At 43.4% G+C, this 19,223-nt stretch overlaps 1 protein-coding gene across 5 annotated transcripts in view; it reads left to right on the top strand.

The window, feature by feature from the left end:
• LOC112228041 (neuropilin-1a) overlaps positions 1-19,223 on the top strand; it is a 122,652-nt gene that overhangs the window by 76,184 nt on the left and 27,245 nt on the right. For all 5 annotated transcript variants that reach the window (XM_042308907.1, XM_042308906.1, XM_024393182.2 and 2 more), the window contains 2 exons: positions 11,291-11,446; positions 16,074-16,218. In XM_042308907.1, the coding sequence (XP_042164841.1) occupies positions 11,291-11,446; positions 16,074-16,218 (301 nt within the window). The remainder of the gene's footprint in view (positions 1-11,290; positions 11,447-16,073; positions 16,219-19,223) is intronic.

Consider the following 19,223-nt stretch of genomic DNA (forward strand, 5'->3'; position numbering starts at 1 on the left):
ACATATGGCAATGGCTATTTGCGTATAGGCCTACTGCAGCTCTGATTGGTTATGGCACACCAGTCTGTGTAGGATACTGGCCTGAGTCGTGCCTGTCAATGCAATAGAATCCTACTCCAAAGCGCTCTGCCTACAAGAAAATCTATCGCACAGTTAGTTTTGCATACTAAGTCTTGCATAGTTTGCTTTGTTTCGGTATGTTACATTGAAAGTGGCCAATATGGCACTGATTCGAGCACAATTCCCACTGTAGAGCAAAACTTTGATTGTGTTAACTAAAGGGGAAAACTCTAGAAAGTTATGCGAAGTTCAATCTTGTGATTCTCTGCGCACGGGATAGTAAGATGACACTGACAGATATGGCAGCTCTGCTTCTAGCTCCTAAGCAGCTTAGAGGGAACATTGGTCTTGACCACAGTCAAATTCCACGTGACCGTTGAGTCATGGTAATCTCTTCTTATGCACTCTGGATACGTGTTGATAGTACCCAACTCACTAATGACCTTCAGGTCGCTAATAGCCTGGTACTCAGAGCTCTATTGTCCCTCTAGCCACTCTGACATCATTGCAAATGCAATCAAAATCACATCAAACACAAAAAGATCAGGGCCCATATTCATAAAGAGTCTCAGAGTAGGAGTGTCGACCTCGGGTAAGACCCACCCCCGTGTATTGTTTGTGTAATGGAATGGAATGGACATCGCTTCCTTAGGCAGGGGTTCCCAAACTTTCTCTCTCGGTCCCCCCCTTTCATCATTGGGGAACATCCCACCCCCACCCCCTGCGCACACGCCACGTCTATTTCTATTGGAACAAGCACTGTTAATGACACAAACTGTTCACATCCCTCTTGTTAGTGGAAAGGATTTTGTAGGTTTAAAGGTCCTTTTCTTGCAAATCAATACAATTTTGCCATGTCTAATGTGTATGCGTTTGATATTTGAGTGACTCAAACATTATAGCACTATCTATGGTCTAAAAAAAACGAAATAAAACAAAGTTAGCTGACATGGGCTAGTTGATCTGGACATTTCTGAGAAGTTATAAATAGTATGGAATGACTAACATGACAAGAGGAACTGATGATTCCCTACCCAAGTTCCGAAATTGCACCTTCGAAATTGCATTAAGTTAAGTAAGTAAGTTAAAAGCCGGACTGAAAATGTTACCCTCGCCCCATGGTTTGGGAACCATTGTCCTAAGGTGATGATTAAATCAAAACACCCATACGCCTATTAGAGCTTATGCATATGCATAGGCCTAAAAATGAGCACAAGCCTGAAAAAAAACATGTACATAGCCTTATAGCCTACCGAATATTACGCACTGCAGAAAAAAATAAAAAATACATTGATTTAAGATGTCTTAGGTACATCATTTGTCTAGCTTATACTCCAAAATTAAACAAATTGAAGTAGTTGCCTACGAGTGTGGCCTGTATTATTATACATACTGGATGGACTGTTTACCTTATCCTATGCTCCAAACTATATATCCATGAATCTGGGAGAGACCATATTGGCCTAGGCAATGCGGTAGGTTGATTGATTGTGCAGGCCAGCTTACAGAGTTAGCCTACAATTATAGTGAATTTATATTTGATGGTCAATAGCCTTGTTATGACAAGGGCATTTTTTATATTTTCTTAATAGGCTGACACATTACCTTAAGCTACAGAATATCTCACCGCCATGCATTTCCATCTCCTCCTCTCTCTTCTTTATTATATTATAGACATTGCGCAGAGGGGCTTTAACAGTTTAATGAAATGCATTTAGTTGTGAAAACATGTTACTATCGATGTTCCCAAACAGATTTCACTTGATTTCCCAAATTAAGCACTGGGTAGCTGCAGGAACAGGGTTGGAGAGCCCATGGCATACAGAGTTTGGATTGAATATCATCTGTCACACAGCGAGAGGCTGCATGTTCCTCAAACAGTGGTTGATAGATGGAGTGAAATATGTTCTTAGAAGCCCAGACATTTCTATTTGCAAAGTAATGTTTTGATGGTTGCCACTAAAAACAGGAGGATCCCAGCCTTTACTGCTACTATATTTATTTCTCAGTTGCTAAAATGAAGCATTACGCCACTATAAAACTGGGAAAACAACCTCCATTCGGATACAGGCGACATGTATTTTTCACCTGCCCCTAACCATTTGATAATGAGCCATTGTAAATCGAAACAAATTTGACATGTTAGTAAAGACAATACATTGAGAATCGTTTGATTGGTGAAAGTATGATCACTTGGTGAGAGAACAGCGCATGCAGCCTGAGGCAAGGAAAAGAGCACAAGCTTTTTCTGCAACTTTTTAAAATGACCAATAGCCTATAGTCGCATCATGCCGCCCATATACAGTGCATTTGGAAAGTATTCAGACCCCTTGATTTTTTCCACATTTTGATATGTTACAGCCTTATTCTAAAATGGATGATATTATATTTTTCCCTCATCAATATACACACAATACCCCATAATTACATAGCGAAAAGAGAGTTTTTGAAAATCTTGCACATTTATTCAAAATAAAAAACAGAAATACCTTATTTACATAAGTATTCAGACCTTTTGCTATGAGACTCGAAATTGAGCTCAGGGGTATCCTGTTTCCTTTGATCATCCTTGAGATTTTTCTTCAACTTAATTGGAGTCCACCTGTGGTAAATTCAATTGATTGGACATGATTTGGAAAGGCACACACCTGTCTATATAAGGTCCCACAGTTGACAGTGCATGTCAGAGAATAAACCAAGCCATGAGATCGACGGAATGGTCCGTAGAGCTCCGAGAAAGGATTGTGTCGAAGCACAGATCTGGGGAAGGGTTCAAAACCAATTCTGCAGCAGTGTCCAAGAACACAGTGGCCCCCATCATTCAACCCGATGGTCACTGACAGAGCTCCAGAGTTCCTCTGTGGAGATGGGAGAACCTTCTAGAAAGGGAAGAAGAAAGGGAAGAAGAACCATCTCTGTGACACTCCAGACGGAAGTCACTCCAGCGGTAGAAAGGACTATCAACACGTCTTCTTCTTCTTTGGGATTTGGTTGGCAGATCGCATCCAACTTAAAAGGTGCATACACCTCCACCTACTGTACTGAAGTGTGAGGCCAGTCACGGCCTACCTAAATTAAATTATCATCATTATTCCTGTTTCTAAAAGGAAAAAAATAGCACCACCAACTAACATCCACTGACATCCACTCTGCTCTTGATAAGAAGTTACATTGTGTGTCTGTCTTTGTTGATATGTTGAAGGATTTTGACACCGTGGACCATGCTGTGTTAGTGCAGGTTAAAATGTTGTGGAATTACTGGTCATTCTCTAGATTGGTTTATAAATTACCTATCAAATCGTACACAATGTGTAATGGCGGATGGTTGTAAATCTGTGTCCCTAGAGGTGTGCTCTGGTGTTCTGCAAGGTTCTATTTTGGGCCCACTGTTGTTCATTTTGTATATCAACAACATTGAGGATCTTATTGAAACAGCAGATGTTCATTTTTATGCAGATGACACTGTTCTTTATTCAAGTGGTAGGAGTTTATCTTTGGCTTTTGAAAATGCCCAAAGAGCATTTAACATCATGCAGCAGAATCTGTATGATTTAAAGCTGGTTCTAAATTCAGGTAAACCAAATGTATGGTATTTTCAAATGCCAGGCATGTTCCTAATCATGTCATTGCTACATTGGCCTGACATACTATAGAGCAAGTTAAAGTGTACAAATATTTGGGTGTTTGGGTTGATGATAAGCTGAGCTTCACTGTGCATGTAGAGAACTTGATAAGGAAGCTCAAGCTGAAAATAGGTTTTTATTACCGGCATGAGGCTTGTTTTTCTTTTGAGGCCAGGAGCGAGTTGGTACGATGTACATTACTGGCGGTTTTAGATTTTAGTGATGTTATATATATGCAGGCCTCAACCACTGCCCTGAGAGCACTTGATTCAGTGTATCATGCAGCCCTCAGGTTCATTACAAATCTAAAACGTCTAACACATCATTGTGATCTCTACAGCGCTGTTGGCTGGTCGTCATTGACCTTGCGTAGGCTTAAACACTTGTTTACACTGATTTATACTGATTATACTGATTTACTGATTTATACTGATTATACTGATTTACACTGATTTATTTATTTGTGTAAAATGCCATTTTTACACCCCACCATACCCCTGTCTGCGCATTATGCCCTGAATATATTCTACCATGCCCAGAAATCTGCTCCTTTTATTCTTTGTCCCCAACGCTCTAGGTGACCAGTTTTGATAGCCTTTAGCCGCACCCTCATACTACTCCTCCTCTGTTCCACGGGTGATGTGGAGGTAAACCCAGGCCCTGCATGTCCCCAGGCACCCTCATTTGTTGACTTCTGTGATCGAAAAAGCCTTGGTTTCATGCATGTCAACATCAGAAGCCTACTCCCTAAGCCTACTCCCTACTCACTGCTTTAGCACACTCTGCCAACCCTGATGTCCTTGCCGTGTCTGAATCCTGGCTTAGGAAGGCCACCAAAAATTCTGAGATTTCCATACCCAACTATAACATTTTCCGACAAGATAGAACTACCAAAGAGGGAGGAGTTGCAGTCTACTGCAGAGATAGCCTGCAAAGTAATGTCATACTTTCCAGGTCCATACCCAAACAGTTCGAAAACTACTAATTAAAAAAATTACTCTCTCCAGAAATAAGTCTCTCACTGTTGCCGCCTGCTACCGACGCCCCTCAGATCCCAGCTGTGCCCTGGATACCATTTGTGAATTGATCGCCCCCCATCTAGCTTCAGAGTTTGTTCTGTTAGGTGACCTAAACTGGGATATGCTTAACACCCCAGCAGTCCTACAATCTAAGCTAGATGCCCTCAATCTCACACAAATCATCAAGGAACCCACCAGGTACAACCCTAAATCTGTAAACAAGGGCACCCTCATAGACGTTATCCTGACCGACTGGCCCTCCAAATACACCTCCGCTGTCTTCAACCAGGATCTCAGCGATCACTGCCTCATTGCCTGTATCCGCTACGGGTCCGCAGTCAAACGACCACCCCTCATCACTGTCAAACGCTCCCTAAAACACTTCTGCGAGCAGGCCTTTCTAATCAACCTGGCCCGGGTATCCTGGAAGGATATTGACCTCATCCCGTCAGTTGAGGATGCCTGGTCATTCTTCAAAAGTAACTTCCTCACCATCTTAGATTATCATGCTCCATTCAAAAAAATGCAGAACTAAGAACAGATATAGCCTTTGGTTCACTCCAGACCTGACTGCCCTCGACCAGCACAAAAACATCCTGTGGCGGACTGCAATAGCATCGAATAGTCCCCGCGATATGCAACTGCTCAGGGAAGTCAGGAACCAATACACGCAGTCAGTCAGGAATGCAAAGGCCAGCTTCTTCAAGCAGAAATTTGCATCCTGTAGCTCTCACTCCAAAAAGTTCTAGGACACTGTAAAGTCTATGGAGAATAAGAGCACCTCCTCCCAGCTGCCCACTGCACTGAGGCTAGGTAACACGGTCACCACCGATAAATCCATGATTATCGAAAACTTCAACAAGCATTTCTCAACAGCTGGCCATGCTTTCCTCCTGGCTACTCCAACCTCGGGCAACAGCTCCCCCCCGCAGCTTCTCCTTTACCCAAATCCAGACAGCAGATGTTCTGAAAGAGCTGCAAAACCTGGACCCGTACAAATCAGCTGGGCTTGACAATCTGGACCCTCTATTTCTGAAACTATCCGCCGCCATTGTCGCAACCCCTATTACCAGCCTGTTCAACCTCTCTTTCATATCGTCTGAGATCCCCAAAGATTGGAAAGCTACCGCAGTCATCCCCGTCTTCAAAGGGGGAGACACCCTGGACCCAAACTGTTACAGACCTATATCCATCCTGCCCTGCCTATCTAAGGTCTTCGAAAGCCAAGTCAACAAACAGATCACTGACTATCTCGAATCCCATCGTTCATACCTTCTCCGCTGTGCAATCTGGTTCCCAAGCCGCTCACGGGTGCACCTCAGTCACGCTCAAGGTACTAAACGATATCATAACTGCCATCGATAAAAGACAGTACTGTGCAGCCATCTTCATCGACCTGGCCAAGGCTTTCGACTCTGTCAATCACCATATTCTTATCGGCAGACTCGGTAGCCTCGGTTTTTCTAATGACTGCCTAGCCTGGTTCACCAACTACTTTGCAGACAGAGTTCAGTGTGTCAAATCGGAGGGCATGTTGTCCGGTCTTCTGGCAGTCTCTATGGGGGTGCCACAGGGTTCAATTCTCGGGCCAACTCTTTTCTCTGTATATATATCAATGATGTTGCTCTTGCTGCGGGCGATACCCTGATCCACCTCTACGCAGACGACACCATTCTGTATACTTCTGGCCCTTCCTTGGATACAACACTCCTTCCGTGGCCTCCAACTGCTCTTAAACGCTAGTAAAACCAAATGCATGCTTTTCAACTGTTCGCTGCCTGCACCCGCACGCCCGACTAGCATCACCACCCTGGATGGTTCCGACCTAGAATATGTGGACATCTATAAGTATCTAGGTGTCTGGCTAGACTGTAAACTCTCCTTCCAAACTCATATCAAACATCTCCAATCTAAAATCAAATCTAGAGTCGGCTTTCTATTCCACAACAAAGCCTCCTTCACTCACACCGCCAAACTTACCCTAGTAAAACGGACTATCCTACCGATCCTTGACTTCGGCGATGTCATCTACAAAATAGCTCCCAATACTCTACTCAGCAAACTGGATGCAGTTTATCACAGTGCCATCCGTTTTGTTACTAAAGCACCTTATACCACCCACCACTGCGACCTGTATGCTCTAGTCGGCTGGCCCTCGCTACATATTCGTCGCCAGACCCACTGGCTCCAGGTCATCTACAAGTCCATGCTAGGTAAAGCTCTGCCTTATCTCAGTTCACTGGTCACGATGGCAACACCCACCCGTAGCACTCGCTCCAGCAGGTGTATCTCACTGATCATCCCTAAAGCCAACACCTCATTTGGCCGCCTTTCCTTCCAGTTCTCTGCTGCCTGTGACTGGAACGAATTGCAAAAATCGCTGAAGTTGGAGACTTATCACCCTCACCAACTTCAAACATCTGCTATCTGAGCAGCTAACCGATCGCTGCAGCTAGTGCATCGGTAAATAGCCCACCCAATTTACCTACCTCATCCCCATACTGTTTATATTCATGTACTTTTCTGCTCTTTTGCACACCAGTATCTCTACCTGCACATGACCATCTGATCATTTATCACTTGTGTTAATCTGCAAAATTGTAATTATCCGCCTACCTCCTCATGCCTTTTGCACACAATGTATATAGACTCTTTTTTTATTTCTACTGTGATATTGACTTGTTTATTGTTTACTCCATGTGTAACTCTGTGTTGTTGTCTGTTCATACTGCTATGCTTTATCTTGGCCAGGTCGCAGTTGTAAATGAGAACATGTTCTCAACTAGCCTACCTGGTGAAATAAAATACAAAATAAAAATCTCTGTTCTTTTTTAGTCAGGTCGGTAAGTAAATATCAATTACGGTCCCATTCTCATTTGCTTCTAACAGTACCAGAAATTGCTGCTATTGGACCAGGTCTCTCTTGGAAAAAAATATGTTATCTCACTGAGAAAAACCTGTATAAGTAAAGGTAAAATAAAAATAAAAACCCTACACCTATATACCACTTTTTCATAAAAATAAACAAAAAGTACACCCAGTTACTTCTCTGCCTCAGCATACGACACCTTCTGCACTACTCTGACTCTGCACCACTCTGGCCACTTCAACCTGCCTCTCTCGCACTGGACACTTCTGATCCCCAGCCACATGAGCACCCTTTACAGTAGACACACACAATTTTATCCACCGAAAATACACAATCCTCTGTCCCACACCCTCCTGCACACTTCCCACATCTTGGAATGTCCCTCCTACACATTGCTGCAACATGACCACTGCACCTGAAACAGTGCAGTGGAGTCAGCACAAAAGCTCCAACAGGATAACTGACTCTTCCTAACATGACTTTGTCTGGTAGAGACTCGAACTCAAAACTCAAAAGGACTGACAATGACTCCTATGTTTCACCACGCTCCCCACCGGGTCTGCGTCGCACCAAACACCAGGAATTTTCCATTTTCAACTCTACACTTAACGCTACCCCAGAAATCACTCCTTTCAATGGTGCCCTGTTCCTAAGAGCAGAGCAAGAAACAGATCTTGACCCAAGTTGCATGACACGGAGCGTCTCTTTGGTCAGAAAAAACAAACAAATATCACAAGTCCACTACAGGTTACCTTCACTGATTCAACTGCACCCAACTCCTTTCTCACGCATCCTGAGGGGTGTTAAGGGATTTGGGTGAGCTATGCCTCCCATGCCTCAGACACACCCACACATACACACACACCGTGCACACACTCACGGATACAAACACACTCCGAGTTAAAGAAGTGCCAGCAGATATGATTACCCTCTTTGTCCTATGCGTTTTGGACTGTGTAAAGTATGTTCAGCCATTATTATTTTAGCTTGTCTGTCCAGTATCCATAACCCTTGCAACACTGGTCTGTTAGCATTGCCATGGTTCCCTTTTCTGCTCTGTTTTGACTGAAACAAGGAGTCATAAATAAATCATGTCTCTCATTAGCACAGCCCTGTTATCAGGCTCATGTCTGTGAAATTGATCCAGTATGTCTGTTCTCTCCTTACACCAGAATAGCCTTACAAGTCCCTGTCCTTTAGATCCTCAGGTCCTCAGCAAAGCAGCCCGGATTCTCCTCGCTTCAGTTTTATTTTCCTTATTTTTGTTCTTCTGTTCTCTCCTCTCTTCTCCTCTCTCTCTCTCTCTCCTTGTCTTGTCTTCTCTTTTGCTCTCCCTCTCTCCTTCGCCTCACCTCACCTCTCCTCATGGCCCTCACTCAGAGTACTGCTCTTTCGAGCCATGCATTTTTTGAACATGCTCAGACTGGGCCTGATAGAGGAATCACAACTCTGTGTGTCTGAGTCCATGGTCTGGAGGTACAGAGCAGAACATTGTGATCAGGTGACTGCTCACTGACTCATAACTAAGAAGAGTGAAGGAGACACAGGCAGAGGAAACCATTTAGCCAGCGAATGACACAGCCTATCTGACTGACTATAAGTTTTCATGAGGTCTCAATTAGGGGTGGTCACTGACTGAGAGAGCTCCTAACTCTCGTAACGTTCTAATTCCATTATTCCATTATGGCTAATGAGGGTCCAAGCAGAAGGATGATCCAAGGCCAAGTCATCCCATTTGACCTTGTCTTCTCAGTAAGCCACTCTGTCATTGGTTCAGGTCAGCCGTGAAGCAGCACAGGAGGCAACTCTCATGACATGCCATCCCCTATAAAAGGAGATGATGAGAAGGAGGAGGATGAGGAGGAAGAGGACTTGCCTTGCCTTGCCTCACTCTTCTCCTCTCCTCTCTCATTTTCCCCCCATCCAGACCGCTCTCCATCTGTACTGGTACATTCTTCCTTTCTTCCCCTCTCCCTTCCAGCCATGCGATGGGGATTGTGACTCGTTTGTTATTAAAAAGGAATGCTCTGAAACAGGGCATTTGATTCTGTCTCTGTTTATGGGCAAAAAAACAATTCTGGGCCTTATTCTGTAAACCCAGTTAAGCTCCAAGGCGAGAACAAAAGTATTCTGTCTTTCGCTCTCTTTTTTTCTTTCTTCATTCATCCATCAGCTGACAATGTATTCACAATGTATTCACTGTGATATGCAGATGTGAGTCTGAGTCTTAACTATGATATGTTAAGCATGTGCAATGGAGCAAGAGAGAGAGAGGAGCACTCTTCACTGTTTAAGGCTGTATGGATGTCTTTAACCTGCACTGCCTGGGCTGCCTGTGCTGACTGGCTAGCCGGCTAGTGCTCTAGTCAACTGGTTTAAGCTGGTATTGAAAGGCTGATCTCCTCGGCTCTCTGTGGTTGCATACCAAATGGCTCCCGATTTAGTGCGCTAGCCGTATGGACCCTGGTCAGATTAGTGCACTATAGGGAATAGGGAGCCATTTGAGATGCGTCCTTTACTCCTTATTAGCATCAGTGTGTCCTGTCAAATGAGAGAATGAGGGAGAGAGCCAAACTAGGGCCCGTTAAATGCTACCATTGCACTATAACCTCACTCTCCGCTACTGGAGGCTTCTCCCACGAGCCCTCCTCTCCATCAGTCGTCCACCAGTCTTTCCTCCCCTTCTCTTCTGTTCTGGATAGAGAGATGAAACGCAGGATTTAAGTGGCATCCATACGGGCAGACCAGAGGATCGAAGACAAGTCAAAAGGACAAGTGTTGTTTTTCTTTCTCTGCGTGAGGGACCAGCGAGCCAAAACAATGTCTTCTCTCTCTGAGTGGGTGCTACTGTAACTAACAGGCCACGTCTGAACTGTTTAATCAATCCAGACTCAAGCCCCTACTGTAACTTTAGCCCTGTTAGACAAGCTTGATGGGACATGGATCTGTCCATTTAAGGGGATCCATGGGGAGATGGGGGGGTTGAGGTTGAGATGTCCTGATTGTTCAGAGAAGTAGGAGTCAACACATGGAGAGGCAGTTCCAGGAGTATGGGTTTGCTTCTTCCTGACAGAGACAGACCGAGACAGAGACTGTCCACAGTTCTGATAGAAAACAGTGTAAATGTTCTCAAACCCTGATGCATGGAAACCTCCTTCACTTTAGTCTGTTCAGCATCACAGTCCTTTCAAACTTACTGACTCTGTTCTATCTCCCTTCTCTCCAATAACCTCTTGGCCCGGTTTCCCCCAGTCTGGTAGTCGGCTCGTAAAAATATAATAACAAATCAGTAATGTTACAGCAGTTCATGATTATTTATGAAGCTCAATTTTTGCTTTAACGCCGCCTTATACTATTTGAATTCAATCTAATATCGGCTTTTTTCTGTTTTGAATATGAGGAGACTCCATTCCATTCAATATTCACTTTTATCAAATACGCTCTTCCCATCACAGGAAATTAAGATTTCATCCAGTGTCCTTTTTTATCAATAGAATATCATTCCGTACTCCTGCTGTTTATTACATTTCAATCATAGTTTGATGAGGTGGGCTAAAGGTGCTTTCCAATAACTGTTTTATATCGTCAGTATTTGGTACTTGCACTACAATTTCTCTTTATACTGAAAGTACAGTATTTCTGTTTGCTCTGTACTATGCCACAGAAAAGATAGTTTGAAGTTTGAATTGAACTTTACTGACCGTTCCCTCTCTCTTCAGGTGGACTTGGGTTTCCTTCGGTTTGTGTCAGCCATCGGAACACAGGGGGCCGTTTCCCAGGAGACCAGGAAAACCTACTGGATCAAGTCCTACAAGGTGGATGTCAGCTCTAACGGAGAAGACTGGATCACACTAAAGGAGGGGTCAAAACAGAAGGTAAGAGAGATTACTCCTCACCCACTCTGTACCCCACTGCCCACCTCTAAGATTGCATGGTGTCATAAGCGCATAGCCTTTTCTTATACTTCAGCACTGTGTGTGTTACTGCAGAAGTAGCAGTACTTATAGAATAGTATATCAAAAGCAGAAGACATGGCCAACCAGACCCAGTACTTAAAATAGCCAGTAATGTGTAAACTAACAGTCAGCCAGAGTTTAATTGTGGTCTCCTCCTTAATATTAGCTTGGATCTCTGTCTCAGCCACACCATACCTCAAAAAGGGGAATGCCCCAGGCCTGGTCTGTGTTCTGTCTTTGTGTAACAAAAATGTTCCCAATATAATATTATGTGCTTAGAGTGGAATGCTAATACACACAACATTGTGTGAGAGAGACTGTATTTACAGTGCCGTACTACTCTCTGTCGTTTAAAGAGACTACAGTCGCCAAATCAAATTAGATTTGTCACAGGAGCCAAATACAACAGACCTTACCGTGAAATGCTTACTTACAAGCCGTTAACAAACAACGTAGTTCAAGAAATAGAGATGGGGGCAGTATTTTCACTTTGGATGAATTGCGTGCCTATAGTGAACTGCATCAAAATCTGTCCTAAATTGCTAATATATGCATATTATTATTAATATTGGATAGAAAACACTCTGAAGTTTCTAAAACCGTTTGAATTATGTCTGTGAGTATAACAGAACTCACAGGGCAGGCAATCTTCCAAACAAGTTTTGAAATCCTGAAAGTGGGGCAACTTTGACGTCATCGCCCCCTCCCTTCCCAACAAGTTATGGATCTGGAAACACTTCCTACGTCTTCCACTAGATGTCCTCATTCAGTAGAAAGTGTAATGGAGCATTTGCTGTGAACTTTGACCTAATGGGAGGGAAAATAGTCGGTGTCGCAAGAGAATGCCATTTTGTTGTGACGCATTTCTCTTTGAGTGCTACGGCTGTTCCAATCAGCCCCAGATGAAAACGAATGATCCGGTTGGAATGTTATTGGATATATATGATTGTAACATCCTGAAGATTGATTCTGCACTTAGTTTGACCAGTTTTTTCGACCTGTAATTTGTCTTTTGGAAGTTTTCATGCAAGTTATCCTGGACCAGAAGTCATTTTTTGGGCATGTGAGCTGAAAGTCATACCAAATGCTGCTACTTGGACACTAGAATTGAACATTTAGGAACAAAATGATTTATTGTTGAACTAGGACTCCTTGCACTACATTCTGATGAAAGATCATCAAAGGTAAGGGAATATTTATGTTGTAATTTTGTATTTCTGTTGACTCCAACATGGCGGAGAAATATTGTTACGTCTGAGTGCCGTCTCAGATTATTGCAATGTTAGGCTTTTTCCGTAACGTTAAAAAAAAATGTGACACAACGGTTGCATTAAGAACCAGTGTATCTTTAATTATATGTAGAACATGTATCTTTAGTCAAAGTTTATGATGAGTATTTCTGTTATCTGGCGTAGCTTTCTATAATTCCTCCAGATATTTTGTAGGAATTTCTGAACATGGCGTCAATGTAAACCGAGATTTATGGATATAAAATGCATATTATTGAACAAAACATAAATGTACTGTGTAACATGTCATATGACTGTCATCTGATGAAGATTTTCAAGAGGTTAGTGATTGATTTTATTTTTAATCCTGCTTTTGTGATTTTTATCTTTTGCTGGAAAAAAATGGCTACGTTTTTTCTTTGGTTTGGTGGTGGTCTAACATAAATATATGTTGTGTTTTCGCTGTAAAACATTTTAAAAATCTGACATGCTGGGTAGATGAACAAGGTGTTTATCTTTCATTTGAGGTATTAGACTTGTTAATGTGTGGAGGTTTAATATTTCTAAAGAATATTTTTGCATTCCCTGCACCACCTTTTCAGCTGAACGGGGGGGTGGAGTTCCCTGAGGGGAACCCCTCGCCTCAACAGGTTTTAAGAACATATTTTCAAAATAAAATAAGAAAATAAAACACAAAGTAACACAAAACAACAATAACGGGGATACAGGTTAGTCAAGGTAATTTTTACATGTAGGTAGGGGTAAAGTGACTATGCATAGATAATAAACAGCAAGTAGGGGTGGGGGGGGCAATGTAAATAGTCCTGGTGGCTATTTGATTAATTGTTCCACAGTCTTATAGCTTGGGGATAGAAGCTGTTAAGGATCCTTTTGGACCTAGACTTGGCGCTCTGGTACCAGTTGCCGTGCGGTAGCATAGAGAAACGTCTATGACTTGGGAGTCTTTGACAATTTTTTGGGCCTTCCTCTGACACCGCCTGGTATATAGGTCCTAGTCATTTAGTGGGGGCTGGATGAAGTCATTGTTTACTGTGTGTCAGGCTCTGGTATTTTTCTGAAGAAGGGAAGGGGTTATTAAAGGCTTTAATAAACCAGGAGTGAGATGGATGAATGGAATGGGGAGGAGGGAGAGAGAAAGAAAAAGATGAATGGATGGAAAGAGGAGAGGTTCCATGTTTGAGCAGCTGGTAGAGGTGGCTAATAGTGAAAGAGAGAGAGAGAATCAACCCGAGCATTACTAACCGATCAGCCTCTAAAACAGACCAGCAGACTCTCCATCTGTAAACATCTCTCTGGGTGTTCACACTCCACAGGGCCATCAAGATGTTAGTTTGACCAGCCTAAGGATCTGTGCAACCTGTAAACAGTCACCATTGTGTGTGTTTGTGTCTAAATGTGTGTGTGTTTATGTCAAGGACAGCAACATTTTCCCCAAATAGCAACCAAAGTAGCACTTTTTGTACTTGTGTGTGAGTGTGTACACTACCCACCACCCCTCTCAGGCCCAATTTTTTTAAGACCTCTCCAAAGTATACAGTTATTTTTTTAAAGCACCGGGTGCTTAAATGTGATGTGGAAAACCATGTTTCTCTGTTCCGGACTCTAAAGTGCTTTTGTGAGGAGTGGGTCCCATTTACTAGGTGCTGAGCCCGCAGTTTGGCGCTTTACAGTGATGGTGATGGCGCTAGCTAGCTTGAAAAAGCCAGGTACTGCGACAGAGAGAGAGAATCTCTGACCGGCCTGACATTTAAGAGAGTGGATAACTATCTTTTTTTTCATTCCTTACTTCTGTTACTCAGTTGATGACTATTATCTATAGGGAACCAGGAGTGGGAAGTAGGGACAGGGAAGTGAAGATAGGGACAGGGAAGTGAAGATAGGGACAGGGAAATGAGGATAGGGACAGGGAAGTGAGGATAGGAACAGGGAAGTGAGGATAGGGACAGGGAAGTGAGGATAGGGACAGGGAAGTGAAGATAAGGACAGGGAAGTGAAGATAAGGACAGGGAAGTGAGGATGGGGACGGGGAAGTGAAGATAGGGACAGGGAAGTGAGGATAGGGACGGGGAAGTGAAGATAGGGAAGTGAAGATAGGGACAGGGAAGTGAGGATTGGGACAGGGAGGTGAAGATAGGGACAGGGAAGTGAGGATTGGGACAGGGGGGTGAAGATAGGGACAGGGAGGTGAAGATGGGGACAGGGAGGTGAAGATGGGGACAGGGAGGTGAAGATAGGGACAGGGAAGTGAGGATGGGGACAGGGAAGTGAGGATTGGGACAGGGAGTTGAAGATAGGGACAGGGAGTTGAAGATAGGGACAGGGAGTTGAAGATAGGGACAGGGAGTTGAAGATAGGGACAGGGAGGTGAAGATAGGGACAGGGAGGTGAAGATAGGGACAGGGAAGTGAAGATAAGGACAGGGAAGTGAGGATAGGGACGGGGAGAGGAAGGCTCTTAGATGGACTTAAGGTTCCATTGGCCCTGCCTGCTGACATTTCATCTAATTTGTCTCAAACACTTCAGCCAAGATTAGGTTTTACTGCCAAGCTGTTACTGATTGGCTAGCATTATTCTCCCACAGGGTTAACACCACAGTACCACTGGACGTCAGCAGAGTACAGAGTCACTCAGTCAGACAGGTCAGAGAGGTCCCACCGTGTGTGTGTGTGTATGTGTATGTGTGTGTGTGTGTACACGTTTTACTATACTTGTGAGTACCAGAAGTCCACACAAGAATAGTAAACCAACTAAAATTCAGAGAATACTATTTTTGGGTTAGGACTAGAATTAGGGTTAGGGGTTAGGAGTTAGGGTTAGGGTTATATGTACAGGTATGTGTGTCCGTGCCTGCGTGTATGCGTGCTTGTAATAAAAGTTGTTCAGATAACTGATGGAGTAGCGGAAAGATGTTCAGAATCACTGATGGAGCAGCAGAAAGGGCACTGTGCTGTACTATACACTCATCTGTGTCTGTCCTCTCTGGAAGACATGTATTACCTGTATGTATTAGTTTAGTTGACATGTCATTAACACTCCGTTTGGTGGTACCTCATTTTGGTGGTAAAATTGTAGGCTAAAAGATTGAAATCCTGTGTTGCTTTTTGCAGCAGTGTTACAAGACAAATAGTTAATGTGGCCATTAAAATAAATTACAATATACGGTCCCTATGCTGTGTGGGAAACTGTGTGATGCGAGGCCCAGGCCTCAGTTGGCCAAGTGGGCCTCTCTCCTGGTGAATCTACATCGCGTACTAAACAAACTGTGAATAATTAACAACTTCTTGTCTCCATCCCAGGTTTTCCAAGGGAACACCAACCCTACTGATGTTGCCAGGACGATGCTTCCCAAACCCACTCTCACCCGCTTTGTCCGGGTCCGGCCCGTTGCCTGGGAAATGGGCATCGCTCTGCGCTTCGAGGTGTACGGCTGTAAGATATCAGGTCAGTACCATAGAAATCTCAGTGTTTCACACTGTCTGGCACTGGCAGACCAGACTCTACTTAGCGATGTTAGTTTGCCATCCAAATGGCAAAACAATATTCAAATACATGCAAGTCACTGACTGTTGATGATATTTGTGTTGATGTTTTCCTCCTCGTCTTAGCTGAAATGGTTTACTATCTCACGGTAGTGAGAGCCCAGTGAGAGAAGGTTTACTCTGAGGCAAGTGCTGCCTTCTGCATTATGAAGGAGAGGCACATGAAGGTGATTACGTATTTATGTTACCTGATGTTTGAATGTACCTCATTCAATATGGATGACTTCAACAGCAAGCAGGCAGGCAGAGCTCTTGGAGCAGGGGCCAGCAGAGCGCCTTCCCCTAGCTGAGTGCTGCTGCTTCTACTGCGTAGACACACACATACACACACACACACACACACACACACACCACCTCCATGGCTCTGGTCCACCTTCCTGTTCCCCCCTCCCCACCCCCCCTAGCCTCAGTCTCCCGCTACAGTGATCCTCATCAGTGTGATGTTGGAACCTTTCCACCAACTGCAAGGTTTTGATTGTGGCTGGGTTCATATCGTCACTTCCCTTTTTGTCATGCATTTCTTTTATGGGCATGTGAAAGGAGTTATGTGTGTGTGGTTCTTTTTCATGTGTGTGAAATTGTTTGTCTGCAAGTCTATGTTCTCTTGCTTTTGAATGTTTATTAGTATTTGTGCTTGTTAGTGTGTGTGAGAGGCTGTGCCTTTTATGTGTGTGCGTCTCTATGCGTGTGTGTGTGTGTGTGTGTGTGTGTATTTACATATATGTGTATCTGTGGCAGAGAGGAGGACAGTGCGGTGCTGGCACATAGCTGGAAAGGGTTTGGGCTTGCGACCAGACTGCACTACAGACACAAAGACCACACTGCAGACACATCACAGGAGCAGGGAGTGCCACAGGGCCCCTCTGTGCCGTCATCAGCCTGCGGCAGGCAGAACACCACTCTGATCATGCTGCCAGCTGGGATGTTCTGCAGGCACTCAGAGAGCGGAGGGGGGTGGGAGGGGAATCTTGTAATGCTCAAGTCAGGTTTGAGAAGGTTCCAAGTATATATTCTTATGCGCGTGATTTCTGAATTTGTACCTTAGCTAGATGTCCTTCCAACTGGCAACAGATTTTCATGCAAATACTCTAGAATCCGCATAAAGAAAATATGCCAATTTTCCCACCAGTGGTGTGTTTTCACCAATTGCACTTTTTGCGGGTAAAAATCAGTGCGTGATGATGTAGTTAGTGCACACACAATTATTTTTTTTCACTTAAATTTTCATGTACTGAATAAAAATGAAAAGTTCAATATATTTCCATCATACTTTCAACTCTATCGATATTTTTGTCACAAAAAAAACGGTTGCATTAAATAGCAAATGTGCCTGCTCTGGTCTTGGCATGTGCGCTCCAGCAAACAGATTGCAGATACGGGGTTGGTAGGCTCTGCAGTTAGGCTAGTCTACATGATGAGATTATTATTACACACACACACACGCGCGCGCCTTGGAAAGGCGAATCAAGGTCACAGTGCACTTTCACCACCCTGTGAAATTCATCATTTCATCTGTAGCCTACTAAACTGCTCGGTTTCCCGAGTCATAGTGGGAGGACCACACACCATATCATTGCTTGACTGCAAGTTTACTTCGATATGATGGTTATTATATAAATATTTGTGCATAAAGGCGTTTCCACCGCCATTTCGCCATTTCTCACATAATTAATTTTACAGACACAAAAAGATCCCACAATGTAGAACAAACAAATTCTGTCTGCATTTATAAAATTGTATCAAAAGTTCCTGTTTCCACACAGCTTTTTTAATACGGTATGACTTTACTCTACGCATGCTGTATATACATTTTTTCTACTATTATTTCTTTCTACTACTATTTTTGATTGTATGTTTGTTTATTCCATGTGTAACTCTGTGTTGTATGTGTCAAATTGCTTCCCTTTATCTTGGCCAGGTCGCAGTTGCAAATGAGAACTTGTTCTCAACTGGCCTACCTGGTTAAATAAAGGTGTTCTCAACTAGCCTACCTGGTTAAATAAAGGTGTTCTCAACTAGCCTACCTGGTTAAATAAAGGTGTTCTCAACTGGCCTACCTGGTTAAATAAAGGTGTTCTCAACTGGCCTACCTGGTTAAATAAATAAAGGTGTTCTCAACTGGCCTACCTGGTTAAATAAAGGTGTTCCAACTGGTTAAATAAAGGTGTTCTCAACTGGCCTACCTGGTTAAATAAAGGTGTTCCTGGTTAAATAAAGGTGTTCTCAACTGGCCCACCTGGTTAAATAAAGGTGTTCTCAACTGGCCTACCTGGTTAAATAAAGGTGTTCTCAACTGGCCTACCTGGTTAAATAAAGGTGTTCTCAACTAGCCTACCTGGTTAAATAAAGGTGTTCTCAACTAGCCTACCTGGTTAAATAAAGGTGTTCTCAACTGGCCTACCTGGTTAAATAAAGGTGTTCTCTACTTGCCTACCTGGTTAAATAAAGGTGTTCTCAACTAGCCTACCTGGTTAAATAAAGGTGTTCTCAACTAGCCTACCTGGTTAAATAAAGGTGTTCTCAACTGGCCTACCTGGTTAAATAAAGGTGTTCTCAACTAGCCTACCTGGTTAAATAAAGGTGTTCTCAACTAGCCTACCTGGTTAAATAAAGGTGTTCTCAACTAGCCTACCTGGTTAAATAAAGGTGTTCTCAACTAGCCTACCTGGTTAAATAAAGGTGTTCTCAATGGCCTACCTGGTTAAATAAAGGTGTTCTCAACTGGCCTACCTGGTTAAATAAAGGTGTTCTCAACTGGCCTACCTGGTAAAATAAAGGTGTTCTCAACTGGCCTACCTGGTTAAATAAAGGTGTTCTCAACTGGCCTACCTGGTAAAATAAAGGTGTTCTCAACTGGCCTACCTGGTTAAATAAAGGTGTTCTCAACTAGCCTACCTGGTAAAATAA

Source organism: Oncorhynchus tshawytscha, linkage group LG29, assembly GCF_018296145.1.
Source record: "Oncorhynchus tshawytscha isolate Ot180627B linkage group LG29, Otsh_v2.0, whole genome shotgun sequence".
NCBI classification, from domain to species: domain Eukaryota; kingdom Metazoa; phylum Chordata; class Actinopteri; order Salmoniformes; family Salmonidae; genus Oncorhynchus; species Oncorhynchus tshawytscha.